The sequence below is a fragment of the Mobula hypostoma genome, chromosome 9, assembly GCF_963921235.1.
Source record: "Mobula hypostoma chromosome 9, sMobHyp1.1, whole genome shotgun sequence".
In the NCBI taxonomy this organism is placed as follows: Eukaryota; Metazoa; Chordata; class Chondrichthyes; order Myliobatiformes; family Myliobatidae; genus Mobula; species Mobula hypostoma.
The window spans coordinates 41,794,696-41,816,466 of NC_086105.1; the positions used below are offsets into that span (position 1 = coordinate 41,794,696).

A 21,771-nucleotide genomic window follows, 5' to 3' on the forward strand; every position below is an offset into this window, starting at 1 on the left:
TGTACATCTGCGAAATGATGCCCTAACTCCTCTATTCAGTGCTTTGATGAAAACGAGCATCCCAGGCACCTCCTTCACTACTCTGTATAGCAGTGTTGCCACTTTCGGTGAACTATGTACTTGTGCCCTTTAATCATTCTCCAAGATCCTGCCTTTCCATAGAACCATAGAACCATAGAAACTACAGCACAGAAACAGGCCTTTTGGCCCTTCTTGGCTGTGCCGAACCATTTTCTGCCTAGTCCCACTGAATTCGTTGTTTGCCTTGATTTATCTTTCCAAAATGCATAATTTTCACTTGTCTGTCTGCAACTTCTTTGTACACTTTCCCAGTTGATCCAGATCCTACTGTAAACTTGGACAACATTCTTCCCTGTCCACTACACAACCAGTTCTGACATCATCTACAAACTTCTTTACTCTTTCTCCAAGGTTGTCAGTGTTGGTAGGTACAACTGCTCATTAGGCACATTTTAGTGCCTCTGTCGTCATGTTGTAAGCATATTTTAGGTGCGTCTGCTGTGGGACGTTCAGAAAGGACCTGGGAAAGCTGCACCAAGTAAACTGGGAAGGAACAATTGTATATGGTAGTGGGGAGCTGTTTGGATAGTGTCAGCTGCAGATATTTGGATCTTGCACATTTTGCTCATAGGGGTTTGATTTCAGAGTTGGATCATTCATTGGAATGATCTGAGTCTGAATAGCACACAGGTGAGCTTTCACTGGAAAAGTGGATGGATTTTGACAGCATTTACAAGACGGTTTCGCACAGGAGGTGACAATTGTATGTGCTTCCAAAGGTGAAACCTCACTTACAGAGGTGTCAGCAAAAGTTAAGTATTTGACTGCAATTACTGGCTGAATTTCCATCCATCCCAGGACACACATTTGGTAAACCAGCCTCCCCATAATGCTCTTATTTAGGAGCTGCAGGTGCATTACATTTGGCTTTGTATATGACTCGCCGAGACTTAGTCACAGCAGGACTAAAAGTGTTCAACAACCAGTATGCCAGTTATCTGTCCTGGAATTCGAACTTTCACAATGCTGTGGAAAGACTAAGTCTCAAAGCTAGTGAAGAGCTAAACCTCTCTTTAAGTGGCTTGATGGAGATCGCTGCAATGTGTAAGAAGGGTTACAAATGCTGTCTCCAGAGGCCATTGAAGAGTCTCTGTAGCAGATTCTATAACTTTCCAAAGCTCTCACTCAAGGAACTGGGGCTTGCAGATCTGTTGTTGGAACTGCAAGCCGCAAGTAATGAGTGTTACCTATTAGAACTGAGTTTGGATACAGCAAGGGGAACAAACCCTACAGTGGATAAACTATCGAATAATGTGCAAAAACAGTGGCTAACTGAAGAGTTCAAGTATAAAATGAAGCATCATGCCCACTATCTGCCATTTTCATTCTTTGTGGAGTTCGTCTGCCACCACGCAGAAATCCAAAATGACCCTAGTTTTATGCTTTCAAATTCCAGCAGCACCTCATTCAAAGAGAGATCTCCAGCAAAAGCATGGAAGGACCAAAACCCCTATCATGGTCAACAAAATCAAAATAGAAAACTCTATCATGAATCCGGATGATGATATTATCCGGTTCATAAGAACCCTCACCCCTGAAGGTAACATAGAGGATTCAGAAACACACTGCTTGCAGACCGGAAGTGCTTTCTGAAGGAACGCTCAATATGTTTCAAGTGTGGTGCTTCAAAAGCACAACAGAAAAACTATGAGGTTACCATACCTAGTGACTAGCACATATCAGCACTTCATCCTGGGCCAGCACCTTAGGCTATGACTGGTTCCAGCACACGCGCAGCAGAGCCCGGCAGGGAGCCAGCTGAGCCTCCATTAGATGTAGCCACTTTCTCAGGTACAGAGGTAAGTGGGATAGGGTTCCAAGGCAAATTCTGCTCTAAGGTATGTCCAGCCAACATCTACCTTAAAGGACATACTGAGCAAAAAATAAAGGTATATGTGATATTGGATGACCTGAGCAATGTGTCATTAGCAAAGCTGACATTCTTTGACACATTCAGAATTCAAAGTTCTCTTTCCCCAAACATGCTAAAGGCATATTCTGAAACCTCGGAAGTTGCTGGAAGAAGAGTCAGTGAATTTGTCATGGAGTCAATAGGAGGGGAGGGCATTTTACCCTTGCCAAGCCTCATTGAGTATGATCATATTCCCAACAACAGGGACAAATCTCGACTCCTGAATGTGCATGCAGTCATTCACATCTTAAGGCCATAGCTGGCAAGATTCCCCCACTTGTCTCTTCTGCAGAGGTTCTTTCATTTGGCTGAGATACCATCCATGCACATAAGGTCTGTGAACAGCACAATGGCTGGCACAATGCACCTTACACCCAACAACTGGACCTGGGTTGGATCATAGTGGGTGAAGTCACTGTGTCAAACGCCCAAGTCATTTCAGACCCTGTGAGAGTAGATTGTGTATGAAAGAGAAGATTGTACGAAAGCAAACCAAGCACCGTGGTATACTTGTTTCTGCTGAACCAGATTTAGGCAAGCACTTGGGCAATGATTATAAACTGGCACCTTCCAGCGAAGATGGGGTCTTCCTTCAAATCATGAACAAACAGTTGGGTAGCTCCCCTTCCTTTCTGCTCTCCACTACATTTCCTACCAAATAACAGAAAGCAGGTCCTCAGTCAACTTGTGTCACCCAGTCATACATTGAGAAGGAAACCAGAAATTAAAGATCATCACATGGAATTCATGGAGAGACTCTTCAGGAGTAATCATGCTGAGTGAGCTCCTCCACCAGATCCCAACTAAGAAAACTGGTATTTGCCTACCTCTGGTGTTTACTACCCCCAAGAAACAAATGTGAATTGTGTTTGATGTAAGTGCGCATTTCCCCAAAGGCGTATCATTGAACGATGTGCTTTTCCAGGGTACAGACCTCAACAACTATCTGTTCGGAGTCATCACGCACTTCAGAACTCAGAATGCAGTGAAGGCAGAAGTCAAACAAATGTTCCAGAGCTTCCTAGTGAGAGAGGATCATTGAGACTACCTTAGATTCTCGTGTCTTTAGGACCACCATGGCCTTAAGAGAATAGCTATTGAGAGAGAAAGGTAATTCGGGATTGAAGTATGGAAATAGAACATAGAACATAGAAACATAGAAAACCTACAGCACAATACAGACCCTTCGGCCCACAATGCTGTGCCCAACATGTCCTTATCTTAGAAATTATCTAGGGTTACCCATAGCCCTCTATTTTTCTAAGCTCCATGTAACTATCCAGGAGTCTCTTAAAAAACCCTATTGTATCCGCCTGCAGCCCATTCCAGGCACTCACCACTCTCTGCGTTTTTAAAAAAAAACTTGCCCCTGGCATCTCCTCTGCACCTATTTCCAAGCACCTTTAAACTGTGCCCTCTTGTGTGCTGGACATTTCAGCCCTGGGAAAAAGCCTCTGACTATCCACCTGATCAACGTCTCTCATCATCTTGTACACCTCTATCAGGTCACCTCTCATCCTCCGTCGCTCCGAAAAAAGGCCGAGTTCACTCAACCTATTCTCATAAGGCATGGTCCCCAATCCAGGCACCATCCTTGTAAATCTCCTCTGAACCCTTTCTGTGGTTTCCACATTCTTCCTGTAGTGGGAACTGAGCACAGTACTCCAAGTTGGGTCTGACCAGGGTTCTATATAACTGCAACAGTACCTCTCAGCTTCTAAATTCAATCCCACAATTGATGAAGGCCTTCTTAACCACAGAGTCAACCTGTGCAGTAGCTTTGAGTGTCCTATGGACTTGGACCCCAAGATCCCTCTGATCCTCCACACTGCGAAGAGTCTTACCGTTAATACTATATTCTGCCTTCATATTTGACCTATCAAAATGAACCTCACACATATCTGGGTTGAACTCCATCTGCCACTTCTCAGCCCAGTTTTGCATCCTATCAATGTCCTGCTGTAACCTTTGACAGCTCTGCACACTATCCAAAACGCCCCCAACCTTTGTGTCATCAACAAATTTACTAACTCATGGAGAGCTTTTAAATACTTAGAGAGCTTTTTCTAAGTCGATGGTCTTGCATCATTTTCTACCGCAATAGAAGCAGTCAGCATGCTGAAAGTGGCGCAAGATGCATTGGTACAATCTAATCTCAGACCGCATGAGATTGCATTCAATAGTGCTGAGGTCAGAAATGTTTCCCATCTGAAGTTCTGGCCAAAGGTCCACAGAATTTTGATTGTGGACAGGACCTCACTCCTGTATAGTGCAGTCGGGGCATTGGAAGGGATCTGGTTTACCAACACCTTTACTTTCCAGGTTGCTTATACTGAAAGACCCTTTGCATATTGTGGTGTGCTATCGACTATCAGCAGCCTATTTGACCCTCTTGGATTTGATGCTTCATTCAATATCCAGGGATACTTCGTGTTAAGAGAGTTAACCTCAGACAGTTTAGATAGGATGTCCCTCACTCTAAAGAGAAACGTGAGCAATGGCAGCACTGCTGGTCTTCTTTTCAGGATCTTAAAGGTTTGAAGATTCCACAAACCTACCCAACTTTTCCACGATCTACAACCCTGAAGAGCCCATGGAACTGCATTGCTATTGATTTTATCTCATCTGATCATGCCACAAGAGGGCTCCAGCTCACCTTCTGCTCATGGTTAACTGGCCCAGCATTTCTTCCTGATCTCCACCAAGAACATCATCAAGGCTAGTATTTTCGACATGGGAGCAGATAAAGTCTATATAGTAAGGCTGTTTTCAAGACCAGTCTCTGAGACTGCCCTTCTTTTACCAGTTTGTGAAATGGTGTGTGAAATAATAATTTGACTTTTAGTTTCAGTAGTCAAGTGATTAGATTTGATAATTCCTTGGATTATCAATTTGGGTTTGACATCCTATGGTGTTCTGACTTCTAGAGGTACAGTTCATTTTGAACGGACAACATTTCCTTGCAGAGGTTAATTTGAATTTTGTTGCAAGCAGGTAGAAAGCCATCTATCTCCAGCCACTCTTTAACTGCCTTTGAAACAACAATATCTTTTCACAAGTAAGATCTCATTTAAAAACGCTGAAGAAAGTTTCCATCTGGGGTGATTTTTTTTTTGACAAGGAGTTTAACTCCCTGCATAGCACTATATATCCACACTACGAAAGCAGTAGATGTACTTTTTATGTAAATTACAGAGAACAATCATTAGTGAGGCTGAATAGAAAGAGGCTGCTGGCCAGTTCTGTGGAAAAATGGGAAAGGTTTTTGGTTGGTCACCAGTAATCCTCAAAAGCAAATTGATTAATGATTTTAGTCTACAGGCTTGCTCTTATTGCATCAATGAATGCTCATCTGTTTTAGGCTACTGATTTTAAAAAAATCTCTCTCCGCATCATTTCTGTTTGTTTTCTAATCCAGTATTTTCACCACTGGAGTAAAATAAATTAAAGCATGTGTCTGAAATATAATATTCAGTTCCTTGCTGAAGGATAGAGTTATAGGGATGACATAACATATCAGTAGTGGGCTAACGCACAATAGTTGTGTTAATGGACCTTTACCTCACATAGGCTGTGTTAAGAAAATGTAATTACCACACAGTTTTTCAGGATGTCTTTATTATGAGTTAATGCAAGGAAGAAGATTGGCAAAAGACACTTTTCTACCTCTAGCTCCAAGTCGTATTCCAGAAATCTAGTTGGGACAAGGAGCTGGATATGTTGCAATATCAATAGTTCCTGACTCTTCGCATCTGTTAACACTGATTTGTGAGATGTAGATTGAGTGCAACAGAATTTTAATAAAGTATAACTGAATTTTGATATTCTGCCACTAAAAATTGAAGCTGGAAAATGTTTTGTGGGCCTCAATGTGGAGTTTCCTTGCTATTTTCTATTAAAAAAAATGCTATTCCTTTTTCTCAGTTTCCAAGACACTGCTGCATCTGTTCCCAGGATGCAGCATTCCTTCCCAGACCATCAGAGTTCTCCTCCTTCAAAGAACAGGGTTGCCCTTCCTCCATCATTAATGCTGCCCTCATCCACATCTCCTCCATTTCCTGACCAAGGGACCTCACCAGTACAGAGGAGGCCACATTGGGAACGCCAGACACAATAGACAACCTCAACAGATTCACAGGTGAAGGGACTGCTTGGGGCCCCTAATGGAGGTGAGGCGAGGAAGGAGATGAATGGGCAGGTATAGCACTTGGCTGCTTGCAGCAGTAAATGCCTGGAGGAGGATTAGTGGGGAGGGACAAATGTACAAGGGAATGGCGGAGGGAGTGATTCCCTGCAAAAGGCCAGGTGGGGGGAGGATCCCTTTGGAGGTGGCGGAAGTTGCGGAGGATGATGTGTTAGATGTGGAGGATGATGGAGTAGTAGGTAAAGACGAGGAACATTAACATGCGCAACTTCTGCCATCTCCAAAGGGATCCTACCACTAAACGTATTTTGCTCTCCTCCCCCACCTGACTTTTTACAGGGAATCACTCCCTCCGCCATTCCCCACTACATTTGTCCCTCCCCACTAATCTCCCTCCAGGCATTTATCGCTGCAAGCAGCTCGAGTGCTATACCTGCCTATTCCACCTCCTCAATCGCCTCACCTCCATTAGGGGCCCCAAGCAGTCCCTCCAGGTGAGGCAACACTCCACCTGTGAATCTGTTGGGGTTGTCTATTGTGTCTGGCGTTCCCAATGTGGCCTCCTCTATATTGGTGAGGCCCGTTGTAAATTCAGGGACCGCTTTGTTGAGCACCTCCGCTCCATCTGCCAACAGTGTATTTTCCCAGTGGCCAAACATTTAAATTCCCATTCCAATTCCTGTTCCAAGATGTCAGTTCATAGCCTCCTCTTGTGCTAAGATGAGGCCACCCTTGGAGTGGAGGAGCAGCACTTCGTTATTCCATCTGGGTAGCCTCCAACCTGATGGTATGAATATCGATCTCTCCTTCCAGTTTAAAAAAAACCCTCCCACTCCCCTCTTCTTCGATTTCCCCATTCTAGCCTTTTACTCCTCACCTGCCTATCACTTCCCCTGGGTCCCCTCCTCCTTCCCTTTCTCCTGTGGTCCACTCTCCTCTCCTATCAGATTTCTTCTTCCCCCAGCCCTTTGCCTTTCCCACCCACTTGGCTTCACTAATCATCTTCTAACTAGCCTCCTTCCCCTCCCCCCCCACCTTTTTATTCTGCCATCTTCCACCTTCCTTTTCACTCCTGTAAAAGGGTCTCAGACTGAAAAGTCGATTGTCTTTTCATTTCCCTAGATTCTACCAAGTCTGCTAAGTTCCTCCAGCAATTTGTGTTGCTTTGGATTTCCAGCATCTGCAGACTTTCTTGTGTCAATGTTGAGTTCTGTTCATTTGGGAGATTCCAGTTACTACCCTGAAAATGCAGAGGTTTAGAGAGAAACATCATTGTTGGAGACTATTGACAGTCAAACTGGGTAGCTATTGTCATGTTGATCAGAATCAAGTTTAATATTTCTGGCACATGATGAAATTTGTTGTTTGTGGCAGCAGTGCATTGTAATACACACAAAAATCTGTAATTTACGAGAAATGTATTTTAAAAATTAAATAAGTAGCACAAAGAGAGAGCAAAAATAGTAAGGAAATGTTCCTGGGTTGGTTTCATTGTCCCTTCAGAAATCTGATAGTGGAGGGAAAGAAGCTATTTGTAAAATGTTGAGTGAGTGTCTTCAGACTCCTATACCTCTTTGGTAGTAATAAGAAGAGAGAATGCCCTTGGTGATGGGGGTCCTTAATGATGGATGCCAACTTTTTGCGGTATTGTCTTTTAAAAATGTCATCAATGCCAGGGAGACTAGTGCCTATGATGGAACTGGCTGAGTTTGCAATCCTCTGCAGGTTATGCCAATTCTGTGTAGTAGCCCTTCATACCAGACGGTGATGCAACCAGCAAGAATGCTCTTCACAGTACATCTGTAGAAATTTACTTCTCTTTGGAGACATATCAAATCTCTTCAATCTCCTAGTGAAATCTATCCACCCTTTCCACTGCTGATCCCTCAGTAAGGACAGATGTGCTAAGTCTGAGTCAGAACTAGATATTGCCCACATAACTATTAGAGCAAACCGTAAAGCGGATGTTGCATGGCAGCACACTAATGAGAGATATGGCGAAGTTTTTTTTAACAGTTTAAAAAGTACCAACTGTTGGTTAAACTTGTGCTGAGAATTATAGTACAGTATTGTATGTTTGATTTAAAGCTGCTGATCTAACAAAAGGTACTTTATGGTTAATGGCAAAACAAAGTATTCCTCTCCCATTATTCTTGCTGAGTTCAGAGTTGAAAGACAGTATTCCACATTACTAACCATAGGCTTCCACTGGTGTACGTGCTGTTTGTTAGATGTTAGAAATGACAGTCCGAATAGAACAAAGTCATGTTGCTAACTTTTCATTTCCGTTAGTTAACACTTGAATTAATCACTGAATGGATTAGCCATAGATACAACAGTGTAAGGCCTTATTGTAGGGATGATATACAGTAAATGATACAACATCCAGTGAATATAGTCCTTCCTGTTTTCCTACCAGAGAAAAAGAAAACAACTGCTGCATTAGAATTGCAAATTAGTTCATTAATGAATGCAGGTTTCGATATCAAACCCAGCATAGTCTGTTTGGAAAACTGAACCAGTCGTGTCTTCAGTCAAACAATCAGTTTGAGTTTTTTTGTTTTTTTTAATAGGTATTAGTCTTGGGCAACAAGAGAGACCTTTCCAATGCTTTGGATGAGAAACAGCTGATTGAGAAAATGTAAGTCATTGTGTTTCCCTATATGAATGAAATAGCAGCAATATTGTGAACTTTAGTGATAAATAGCTCTATTTCAGCACTTAGGCTAATGTTTTATGTTACTAGAATGGCAGGATGATGAGTTCTACCCCAGTTTCCTTTTGATTTTTCTAAGAGCCACATAATATTGGGTAGGTATCTTGACCTCTTCTAGAGCAAAATATCTGTTGTCACCACACTGTCAAGGAAAGAGTTGTAGGGGGTTTGGGATTCACCGGACTCTGTTTATTTTTACCTGACAAAGCTGAGTTACTCAGCAAAGCATATCTGTTTAAATTGCTCTAAAGCAAGCAAGTTACAGAAGAAAATTATTTCAGTGAGCTACATAAAATAAAACCAAAATAAGGTGATTTATCAAGCATGAAGTAATAATGAGAGGATAGATAGTTAATATGTGTAATATTAATTCTGTTCACGACTGTGGAGAATTCTTCAATCATCCCCATTCTGGCTACAAGAGTGATAACTTTCTCTATTGGACAGCAGAGTGGAAAGTATACCCAGGATGATTCCCAAAAATTTCTTGGACATTAGCCACAGGTTAGATGAGCCAGCAATTTCCAGAGCTGCGCGAGAAGATATTTGGAAATAAATTAATAATAGATTTTCTGCATGCACTCATTCAAGCTTAATGGTTGTTAGAAATGTCAGGCCAAATTCCCAATATTATGTAAATACAAATGAATAAGTCTGGTGTTGCATTTTGTTTAATTAAATTCATTTACATTTTGCCTGTCCATATTGGATTGGTTGTATTGGATGCCAGACAAAGTTAGTGAGCATGGGGTAGCTCTTGCGAAGTAACCACTTAGAGGGTAGGGGTCTTGTACAAAAACTAAACCATGTAGTTAGTAGCAGCCTGTCTGGCTCCCTCTCAATACTTAATGGATTCAGGTGGAGAAGTTTAAAGTAGTAACTAATGTGACTGACATTGGAATACATTTTCCTGCATTTTTGAGTTGTAAACCAGTGTTTGTGATGTGCATTTATTTATTCTGCAGGAACCTATCTGCCATCCAGGATCGAGAAATCTGTTGTTACTCAGTGTCCTGCAAAGAGAAGGATAACATAGGTGAGAACATCCAGATTCTTATCTACAAAATGCTGAATATATTGGAATTCTGAAGTGTAAACAGAAATTTCTGGACTTACAAAGGAGCCCAGTGTAAGGGAGGGAGGGAGAGAGAGAGTTAACATTTCAGGTCAATGACCATTCTTCAGAGCTGCGTAGTATATTTCTATTCCAAGTCTATATTTAACTTCTGACATAGAGTAGACTCTTCAGTACCACAGACAGTTCTTTTCGATGATGCTAATTACAGTAAGACAAAGCCATTCCAGAGAATTTTGTGACACGCTGTTCTGCCAACCCTTTCCATTATTCCTAGATTATTCTTAAAAGCAAAATTGACCAGAGATGAGGAGGAATTTCTTTAGCTAGAGGATGGTGCATCTGTGGAACTCATTGCCCTAGATGGTAGTTGTAAGGTTGTTTGTAAGGTCATAAATGATTATGGGGAGAAGCCAGGAGAATGGGGTTGAGCGGGATAATAAATAAACCATGATTGAATGGTGGAGCTGATTCAATGGACCAAACGGCCTAATTCTGCTCCTATGTCTGATGGTCTTTGTCTCTTTTTCTCCAGCAGATTCTTAAACACCTGAATCCTTTTTCTTTCATGTATGTCAGACTGACTTCTTCGTAACCAGAACTATGGTGATTCATTCAGTGGCTTCTGTTGCTTCATCATACAACTCCGCTTCCACCTTCCCCTTGTCCACTAAGATACTCCTTTCTTTCAATTCTATCTCTATATCCATGCTCCCTTGAGACTAATTTTCACTAAATTTTTGACTACCAATTTGCTTCGTAGCAGCTCTGTGAACTGATATGTGAATGCTTCCATTACCCAGGGTCTCTATCTTTCAAAACTGCAATCATCAGCTTCTGTTTAAAATGCCCCCTCCTTCCAAACTGCTGTTCAATGGTCACTCTCAGATGTATGCAGCTTTGTGCTTGAATCTCTCTGGTCAAATTTCTTCCTCCAGCAAAGTGCCAAAAGGGTCCAGAATTAGAGTCTTGAAGCACAATCTTCTTGATTGAGGTTCTGGTGCGTTATTTCTCCTCTTTGTCTGCTCTGCAATTTCCATCTTTCAATTTATTGAAGTTTTATTCAAGTAGTTAACTAACTGGAGCCAGAGCTTCAGGTTTCATCTCAGCATCGTCACTGTTCACTGTCACTAAGGAGCCACCATTGTTCACTCCGGTAGATTTAAGACCTAAATCTTTAAGGTTAGCATTACTTGTCACATATACATTGAAACATACAGTGAAATGTGTTGTTTGAGTCAATGACCAACACATTCTGGAAATGTGCTGGGGGCAGCCTGCAAATATCGGCATGATTCTGGCACCAACATAGTATGCCCACAACTTACTAAACATACCCCATACCTCTTTTTGGAATGTGGTTGGAAATGCAGGTAGTCACAGGGTGAATGTACAATTTTCTTACGGACAGCTTGCTCATTACAGATAGATTAGTGATCTATCTCTACTCCTTGCTTTCATCCTTTACAGAAAGGGAAGGTAGTGGCATAATGACATATGTCATTTGTGTGTACTATTTACATATAATACATAATAAATTATTTAAGGAAACTAAGAATGCTTAATCAAACAATATATTTACAATATTACACTGCAGTTGGTTCCTCCACATATTGCTCTAATGAAGCTTCCTGAGCATACGCTATGAACTCATCTACATGGTGACCCTTGTCAATTTGAATTGAATTGACTTTATTACTTGCATCTTTCAAATACATGAGTAAAAATTTTTATGTTGCGTCTCCATTCAAATGTGCAATTATAATAATTTATAATAAATGTTACGTACAACAGGATAGCCAATATAACAGAAATACAGTAGCATCAGCATGAATTAATCAGTCTGATAGCCTGGTGGAAGAAGCTGTCCTGGAGCCTGTTGGTCCTGGCTTTTATGCTGCAGTACTGTTTTCCGGATGGTAGCAGCTGAACAGTTTCTGGTTGGGGTGACTCGGGTCTCCAATGATCCTTCGGGCCCCTTTTACACACCTGTCTTTGTAGATGTCTTGAACAGTGGGAAGTTCACATCTACAGATGGGCCGGGCTGTCCACACCACTCTCTGCAGAGTCCTGCAGTTGTTGGAAGTACAGTTCCCATACCAGGCAGTGATGCAGCCAGTCAGGATGCTCTCAATTGTGCCCCTGTAGAAAGTTCTTAGAAGTTTGGGTGGTGGGGGCATACCAAACTTCAACTGTCTGAGGTGAAAGAGGCGCTGTTGTGCCTTTTTCACCACCCAGCCAGTACGTACAGACCACGTGAGATCCTCGGTAATGTTTATGCTGAGGAACTTTTTATATGATAATTAAAATCATGCATGATTATTGCAGTACCTTACACACAGGTTCCTATTACTTATTGATTTATGCAGTAGGCTACACCTGTTATGCAGCTCATTTACTATTCCCACCAGTAATTTCTTCCATAGTATTTGAGATACTGAGCCCGTATCACCACTCCTCACTGTACTGACCTCAGCCTCAACTCAGCTACACACTTTCTTTTCCTTTCTGTCCTTTTGAATAGCAAAGATCATTTGAATATCTAGTTTCCAGGTTTTGACACTTCACTGTAACAACTGCACGTCAATCGTTCCCAGTTGTTTCAACTTATAAGGGTGATTTGCAGGCTGAGGGTGATTTTGCTCCCACTTCAATTCCAAGCAGTAGTACATGCTTAATTCTTTAGCATGGACGGCTATTGCACGTCACCTGTCATTCACACTTGACAGAGCGAGGCCTTCATTGAAAGGTAAAAAAAAAATCGAAAATGTTTAGAGACAGCATCTGTTGGATGGAGCGCACGCGCACGCACACATACATACACACACACACACACGCGTATATTTGCATATATGCATCTTAAAGCCTGGAGCATAATGATGTGAATTGCCTAAAGGTTGTACATGGGCAGTGGTAGCACAAGAACTGAAGGTAATTAACTAAATGAAAGATAACCCCTTAGGTCGGGATCCCAGTGCTGACTGGTGAAAACTGTTGAATCTGGTGAACCTCACAACACTGTGACTCATTTTCCCTACAATGTTCCAGGGATAGCAAATAATATCTTTAGGTCTGAATCTCATGGGGAAAATCAGTCACTGATGAAAGCTCAAGTTGCATCCACTGGGTTTCTAGTGTAGAGTGATTTCATGTGTGGCTTTCTATTCTGGATACAAAAGTCAATTTATATGCAAGTAATGCTTTAAGAAAATCAAGCAAATTCTGTATGTTAATACAGGGTTTAGAATTACAGAAACATTAGGCAGAGTTAAAGTGGGCTCGGCCAGCACCTGGGGTGGGAACCACAGTCTTTCAGCAGTGTGCTACCTGAGGAACCCATTTGTGACAGATATTTGAGGATCTAGTAGCAGGTGTGCTACTAGATCCTCAAATATCTGTCACAGATGGGTTCCCTAGGGTGGGTGGCCAGCTTATTTAGCCCTCCATATTGACCCCAGGCAAGTGTGTGTGTGGGCAAAGTGCATGAACAGCCGTACTGGCCAGAAGGCAGATTTGAGACGTGCTCAGAAAGTCCTGGGTTTCTGTGTGACACTGACACCAACTATCAAGAAGTCTATTGTATCTGTAATCTTTTTTACTAACTTTCAATAAACTGTGGTCACTTCATGATTCAGAACAATTAAAAGTTGATATATGAGCATAAATTAATATTTAAATTCAAAGGTTCACTTAGTATACAAAGTATACTCGCTGAGTAGCCATGAAACCAAGAAAGAAAAGGCAGTATGACCATCAACTTCCAAAATGTCCCCTCCCCACACAAAAAAACAAAGCAGAACAGGCATATTGACCCCCAAATCCTTCCTCTCGCTCAGAAAACCGAACAAAATCAAACAGAATGCTTAATGGCCTTTTTAGTATTGTGTGTGTCTGACAAAATGAAACAATGCTTAATGGTCATTTTAGTATTTTATGTGTGTGTGTGCACGCACATGAGAAAGCTCCTGGCTTGTTCTGTATCTCTCTACAATTGTGATGTCTCAGGGGGGACTAACTGTGATCTACAGGGAGAAAATGGAAACTAATGGAAGGCTTTTATTCCACCCCAATGCTTTTCTTTCCAAACATTTTTGACTAAAAAATTAATTTGCTTCATTTATGTACCATTAAAACAATAATGTCTCTTCTAAATATCTCCTAAAAAGATGGTGATAATTTACAGTGCCACGTGGCTGGGCTTATTTAATGAAATGCCATTCTGCATTGGAAACAGGTGGCCTTACTGAGAAGCTCTTGCTGGATTTCTCCCCACTGCCAATGGTTAGCTACTCAGCTGAGACTTAATTAGCAAACCTTATGAGTACCCATGCACAAGATCACCAGTATGCTTACGGTCGCTGTTTATTTGCTGGTGATCTCTAAGGCAGAGAATGTGCGCTCAGGTGTAGTGAGAGGTCCCCGAAGAGGCAGGTAGATCACAGCATCCATTTGAGGGCTATTTTCATTTCAAGGGGTCAGGGCCATCTGTAGATGACGCTGCTTAGGTTGTGGAGGAAGTTTCCAGTAGAAGCAACACCCATCATATCACTGACCAGCACTGCAAAAACATCACAGTGCCACGGTAGTGTAGTACTTAGCACTAAGCTATTACAGCTTGGGGCATCGGAGTAGAGAGTTTAATCCCGACACCATCTGTAAGGAGTTTATACGTTCCTCCCCATGAGTGTCCTCTGCATGCTCCAGTTTCCTCCCACGTTCAAAAGACATACTGGTTAGTAGGCTAGTTGGTCATTGTAAATTGTATTGTGATTAGACTGGGTTTAAATGGGTGGGTTGCTGGATGGTGCAACTCAATAGGAAGGCCTATTCCACACTGTGTGTCTTGATAAATAAAAATCACCTCAGAGTCAATCATTGTAAGTCCTTGCAGCTTAGGACTTCTTCATTATATCTATGTATACTGTATGTTTTGTTTCAACTCCATTCACATCTGTTTAAAAACATCCCAGAATGCTCATAAATTTAAGACCATGCCACATGATACAGGATGAACAAATGCTGAGGTATTTCAATAGAAGTGTAACATTTATCTGCCGTATGCAGACTCATTATATCATTGAAGACTACAACCAACCTTGTTATAGAAACATAAAATTCAGTGGAGTATATATATAAAACAAAGAAAACATAAGTGTGAGAAGAACTCTGCAGCTTGCTGAATACCTTGTCAAATGCAAGCCATGTGGTGCTCTTGAGCTCCTTGTATCAGAATAGGCAGTTTCCGTTCTAAGTTTGTCTTGTGTGAGAAAGTTTTAGCTGTGGTACCGATTGGATGCCATGAAGTGCTTTTGTGCAGAGCATATTAACGTACTTTTGAATAGCCATAGCTGTGCTCATTTGTCAAGGGTGTTTATGAAGAAAGGCTGTTTTGATGAAGTATTAGGAAGCTACTGGTGACATCTGGAAAGTGCTTCAGCAATGGTTACCAGTTATGGGGAAAACTGGAAATGGAAGAAGGTTGGAAATGTACTTGCTATCTTCATGTAGAAAAAAAGATCTGATAAACTTTTTTTATTTATTCCCCTAAGAGCTTGTAGATAATCCAAGTAAGAGCTATGTATTCAAAGTAATAGTTTACACTCAAAGTTAACTGCATTTTGAGAGGATATTATTCAAAGGCTAGAAAGATGATTTAGTTGTACTGTGATTAACGATTTACAAAAATTCCAAATTCCTCTTTTGCTTTTTCCGTTTTTTGCTGGGTTTTGGGCACTCCCTAAGTATTGAGTGGTGGAAATTAACTTTGTGTGGTAGTACAGAACAGTTGATAAACGGTCAGCCAAATGTTGCATTCAATTTCACTTGCCTCAGTGGCAAGCAGGGCGCATCATGAATGGCCGGTGTAATATTAGCCATTATATACTCCTGTTCAAAATTGTTTTTTTTAACCCAATATTTTTAAAATATTAGATTTGTGTCTGTATTCAATGAACAAATTTAAAAGACATCCCTACCTATTTTCTCAATACTTTGGCAGACCAAATTTTTCATAGACAAAAAAAACCCCACCAGTTTCGGCTCATTTGGCAGTGTTCTTGCACTAGGACTTGGAAGCTCTAGGGACACATATTTCTGGAAGTGACTCCATAATCTGGAATAAATTGACTTTGCATTGTCAATGTGCTGGCCTTTGACAAAGATGGTGTACTGTAATACTGCTTCCTCCCAATTTACTTGGATAGGTGGCAGATTTTCTGTGGCACCATTTGAAAAATAGCGTGAAGTTCCCCCATCATCCTGGACAGCATTCCTCCATCACCAAACACTGTCGAAACAAATTCAAACACCTTCCCCACCCACACCCCTGGATTATTGGGTCATTCATTTGCAATTTATGGATTATTGCATTACAAAAGCAATCTACTCTGGAGTGACAGGTGAAGGAGAAATAGCAAGTATATGAATATACACCAACATTTGAATCACGGGAAAAATTCAATATGTGTGGTTTTAAGTTAACCTTTAAATCTTTTTGAAAAACGTTCTTTGGGGATTTAATTTGAAACATTAAACACACACTAGTTCATGTGCCATAGGAAGCTACAGGCTTCCTTCATTTGCCAAGGTCCAGTACCTGCACTGGAGGGTTGACAAAGCTCTAAATTTCACCAGGTGATTACCCTGAACCCATGGTTGAGGAAAACTGTAAATATGCAGTAGTCTGGCTGCTCTGGCAGGATGAAGCAGGGGTGCAAAAATCTACTTGGAGCATATGACTTTAAAACTGGCTACATTGCATACCCATAAGGATAATGGTGGTCCAGGTGAATGCAAGCAAAAGCAAGTGGAAGGGATTAGTGCAAGATGAACTATTTTACACCTTTCTGTACTAATATTATGGGGAAAGGTTTAAACTAACATGAGAGCAGGAGTAATTAGAGAGTCGATAAAAGATGATCAGAGAACTGGGAAAGAGTAAACATTAGAGTAAAGAGTCATTCAGAAAGTGTAGGATCCTTATACATGACTAGGTAAATCTGAAATCAAATGGGGAAGGAATGTGTTTATTTGTTGAGACTCAACACAGAATAGGCCCTTGCAGCTCTTCGAGCCACTCTGCTTAGCAATCCCCGGATTTTATGCTCACCTAATCACAGGACAATTTACAATGACCAATTAGCCTACCAACCGGTACATCTTTGGACTGTGGGAAGAAACCGGAGCACTCGAAGGAAACCCACATGGTCATGTGGAGAATGTACAAACTCCTTATAGGCAGTGTGAGGAATTGAACCAGCTCACCTGTACTGTAAAGTCTTGTGCTAATCTCTACGCTACCGTGCCACCCCAGATGTAAAAATGGGTTTGGAGTTTTTCTATATAAACACACAGAATCAGACGTACAAAGTGTATTTGCAAGTGGAAGTAAAATTAAGATTACACTAGAGGTAGCTACACAGTTGGCCTAAACAAGATAGGGATGGACACTTGATACTTTTGACTGCAATGTATAGGGAAGGAATTAAAGGAGGTTGATTTAAGTATTGACTACAGGTACTGCTACAGTGTTTGAAAAAATGATGTTCCCATAAGCTTCAAGTTGGCAGAGTTATCAGACCACTGGCTTTGTAGAACAGATTGCCAGATAGTAGGAAGGTAAATTGCTGTCAGACGCAAGAACAGTGAGTGTGAGGGAGATTTTAATAATGCTAAATTAGGTTGGGAAAATATCTGTGTAAAGGTCAAGGTTTGGTGGGTGGGTGGAATTCCAAATATAAAGAACTTACTTATTCAGCATTTCCCAGTCCAGCGAGGAAGAAAGACGTTTTAGTTCTAGTTCTGGAAAATGAAGAGAATGACCTGGAACTTGGATTGTGAAGCTTTGTTTGTTTCACTGCTATGTTTGTTTATTTATTTATTGAGATGCAGTGTGGAACAGGCCCTTCCTGCCCTTTGAGCCGTGCCACCCAGCAGTCCCCCAACTTAATCCTAGCATGATCACGGGACAGGTCACAGTGACCAATTAACTTAACAACCGGTACAACCTTGGACTGTGGGAGGAAACCCGCGTGGTCATGGGGAGAACGTACAAACTCCTTACAGGCAGTATACTTGAAATATACTTACTGTTAATTAGGAAATTAACAATAAATATTTCAATGTTGATTGACATCCAGAAATCAACAATACTTGTAGGAACCTTAACGAAGTGTTTGATTATGGAGAGAGGGCAGGAGAATGGGGTTGAGAGGGATAAATGATCAGATGTGATGGAACAGCAGAGCAGACTCGATGGGCCAATTGGCTTAATTCTGCTACGATGACTTATGGTCGCAGAAACAAAGTACTTCTCTAAACTCGGTTAAATCAATGGATGATAATGATGTAATACTTTGGTTAATTGCTGCTCTTTCTCTGTTTGATCTAACCTGGGGCACTTCTGTGGGTGGATTCCCTGGTGAGAGAGAAGTGGATATTTGCCACAACTTCTCATTCCGATTCTTGTCCCCATGAGCAGTCTGACATTGATGTACATTCAAGGAAAAGGCTGGGAAATACTAATCACGTATGGAAAATTGGTATCAGTATGAGCATATGTGACAATTCTGAATGGGTGGCTTTGTCTAATAAAACAAAGTATTTGTGTTGATATGAATTTATTCTTGTAAAAGTGATCCAGACATTTAATCTGAATGCCAGAGAAACCCATTACTTTGTATGGTTTATTGCTTAGTGGGAAGTAGTAACAGTTGACGATTTTTGTAAAAATGATACCTCTCCTAGCAAACGATGTATTTGGTATTGGGGAGAATGGACCTCTTATCAATCCGTATTGTTGATGTCTGTATCTAACACATATAAACAATGAAGGACTGCGGAGTAACAGTACAAGCTGAAAGGGTGAAGAAATTAACCTACTTTCAATTTGAGTGCTGTCCTATGTGACAGAGGGCGATGTCACTGAGAACCCAGTAACAAGTGAAGGGAACGGACTCTATATCCAACACAGTAATTTTGTATGATGGTGCTCCAATGTACTATACCATTGCTTCTTTACTAGAAAGTTTTAAATTTGCTGGATTTTTCCTGTTCATGGTGCATTTAAAATGTAAATCCAAAATAAGTAACTCATAAATTAAACAAAACATTTCAAGTCTTTGCACTGACTGATGTATGGAAATGCACTAAGAGATATTCCAGCTAATTCTCCAGGTCTTTTTCATTTATTACACTAATGCACTTGTTGCTGAAGTTGGAAAATGAGGGTTAGTTTTAAATCAGCAAAAAATGGAAAATGTGTGTTTGTAATCCTAACAGAATTCCATTTGACTACTTGTTAGAAAAAGCATTTAAAATGTATATCTACATTGACTTCAAACAACAAACAACAGGAATTCTGCAGATGCTGGAAATTCAATCAGATTTTCGGCCTGAAACGTCGACTGCACCTCTTCCTAGAGATGCTGCCTGGCCTGCTGCGTTCACCAGCAACTTTGATGTGTGTTGGTCTACATTGACTTTATGCTTTTCATTTAATGTTTAATTTTTTTATTCCATTGAATAGTTTTGTGATACATTATTTTGTACTGAGTTAAAGAGAGTAACATAGAAAATAGTTGCAGGAGTAGGCCATTCAGCCCTTCGAGCCTGCACCGCCATTTATTATGATCATGGCTGATCATCCAACTCAGAACCCCGCCCCAGCGGTCAAAGAGCAGCCATTACTTGCCTTTCCCACTCAATTTACAAATGATACTTATTTGACGTTGTCTTCACAACCAACTTAAGAGGATGTATTAATGAATGGAAATGTGCAACTGAGAAGCAATTCACCTTGCTGCACACTCATGTTCATTAGTGCTTGTTTGTGTATCATTTCGGAGGTAGAACAGATGTTCTATGTGTATAGTATCTAAGTCTGGGATCGCATTTAGCTTGCTAAATTTCATTGCACAGTTCTACTATAGTAAACTCACCCTAGGTTTGCTTAGATATTAAAATAGTTTTCATGCCTGTAAAAAGAAAATAAGTTACTGCAATTGCTGTCAGCAATTTACTCAATATTTCTATTGTGTTGGGATGCTATGTTTTATTTGATCTGAGTGTGAAACAGCCCGATAGTTTTCCATGTGCTTTTTCATATTAAGGAATTTCAAGGGTAAAATCCTTCTATGGATTATTGTACTTTTTGTTCATGAATGTAAAAATAGTGACATGATGCTGTAATTCACATCTTAAATTGTGTCATTGCAGACATTACACTACAGTGGCTTATTCAGCACTCCAAGTCGAGGCGTTGCTGAGAATGGTCTTGCTTAGCAGAAGATTATAAACAGCTTGTCCATCCTACATACCTTGGAAGAAAGTTTGGAAGAGCAAAACCTAACTCAGCTGGGACTGAGTCTTTCAACACCCCTCTCCCCCACCCCCAGTTCCTGTTATTATGGACCTCAAAGATTTCTCCTTTTGGTTTCCTCTGACTTCAGGCCATTTTCTACATTTAAAAGGAAAATTGATTTGTGCCGTTCAACAGTAATGCAGAGTAATCACAAACCACCTATGTAAGCCCCAGACATGTGGCTTCATTATTTGAATTATGTCTCTGTTTTAAAAAAAATGCAAATTGCCTATACCCTATTTAACAGGGTGCTTATTCTGGGTGTGTATTTTTCATTTTGCATGTGATGTTTTCATACAATGCATTATTTCTGTGAAGGATTACTGATCAAAACTGCTCAGCTCTATTTAAAATAACTTTGGATTATTTGAATACCAGTGAAGATAATGCTGCTACTATAGTAAGAATAATCATATTGTGAGAGTGGATTTTGGAGCAGGCTGGTAAGTTTTTGTTGATTGGGAGAAACAGCTTCACTTCCCCATTTTGACAGCAATATGGATTGCACTCTTAATATAGACACTGGAAATAGCTCTAAAATGCTTTTATTCCTGTCAAGCACTGTTTGAATATTCAGCTCTGCAGGATATCCTCAGTTTTTTTTTCATATTTAAATTTCTCTCAACTATTTGCTTTTGTAAACATGTAAAAAGAAATCAGTTGATATTGATTTGATGGAAATTGGAGATTGATTTAAATTCATGTAATGATATACACCACTCCCAGTTCCATCTTGTATTCTTCAGATGCCTTTGCGAGTGCAGCACATGATAGACCTACTATTAATGTTTTAATAGCTACAGGACACTTCGTAACTAAATATAGGGTGGGTCACATCAGTTATATCAGAAAAAGAACAAATTTGAACAGTCTTCAATCACAGTCAATCAGCTCCAGAGTGGTGTAGTATTTACGGAGTAGGATTTTTTTTGATACATTTTGAATGAGGAAACACTACATTATTTAAACAAGATTGTTCTTCTGTAGTAATAAATTTCTGCCACTTTCACATTTCTCTCCCTTTTTTTCATTCCCTGATAAATTTTGAAAGTACATTTAATTAATGTAACATTGTCTAGTACATATGAGTTGCCTAGCACTTGAACTTGGTGCCCATGAAGTTAAGCATTTCCTAACAGATGCTGATGATCAAAACAAGGAACACAGCAGGTTAAGAAGCATCTTTGGAGGGAAAGGAATTGTTGACATTTTGGGTCAAAATTCTGCATCAGGACTACTACACAGGTGCTGCTCAACCCACTGAGTTCACTCAGCACCATAATTTTCATCAAAGTTGCTGGTGAATGCAGCAGGCCAAGCAGCATCTATAGGAAGAGGCGCAGTCGACGTTTCAGGCCGAGACCCTTCGTCAGGACTAACTGAAGGAAGAGTGAGTAAGGGATTTGAAAGGGGGAGGGGGAGATGCAAAATGATAGGAGAAGACAGAAGGGGGAGGGATAGAGCCGAGAGCTGGACAGGTGAT

General features: G+C 40.7%; 1 protein-coding gene across 1 annotated transcript in view; it reads left to right on the forward strand.

Moving 5' to 3' along the window:
- Nucleotides 1–21,637, forward strand: part of LOC134351676 (ADP-ribosylation factor-like protein 8B-A) — a 103,327-nt gene extending 81,690 nt beyond the window's left edge. The window contains exons 5-7 of the mRNA XM_063058158.1: nucleotides 8,711–8,778; nucleotides 9,819–9,889; nucleotides 20,144–21,637. Of these exons, the coding sequence (XP_062914228.1) occupies nucleotides 8,711–8,778; nucleotides 9,819–9,889; nucleotides 20,144–20,193 (189 nt within the window). The 3' untranslated portion in view covers nucleotides 20,194–21,637. The remainder of the gene's footprint in view (nucleotides 1–8,710; nucleotides 8,779–9,818; nucleotides 9,890–20,143) is intronic.
- Nucleotides 21,638–21,771: the final 134 nt, after the last annotated feature.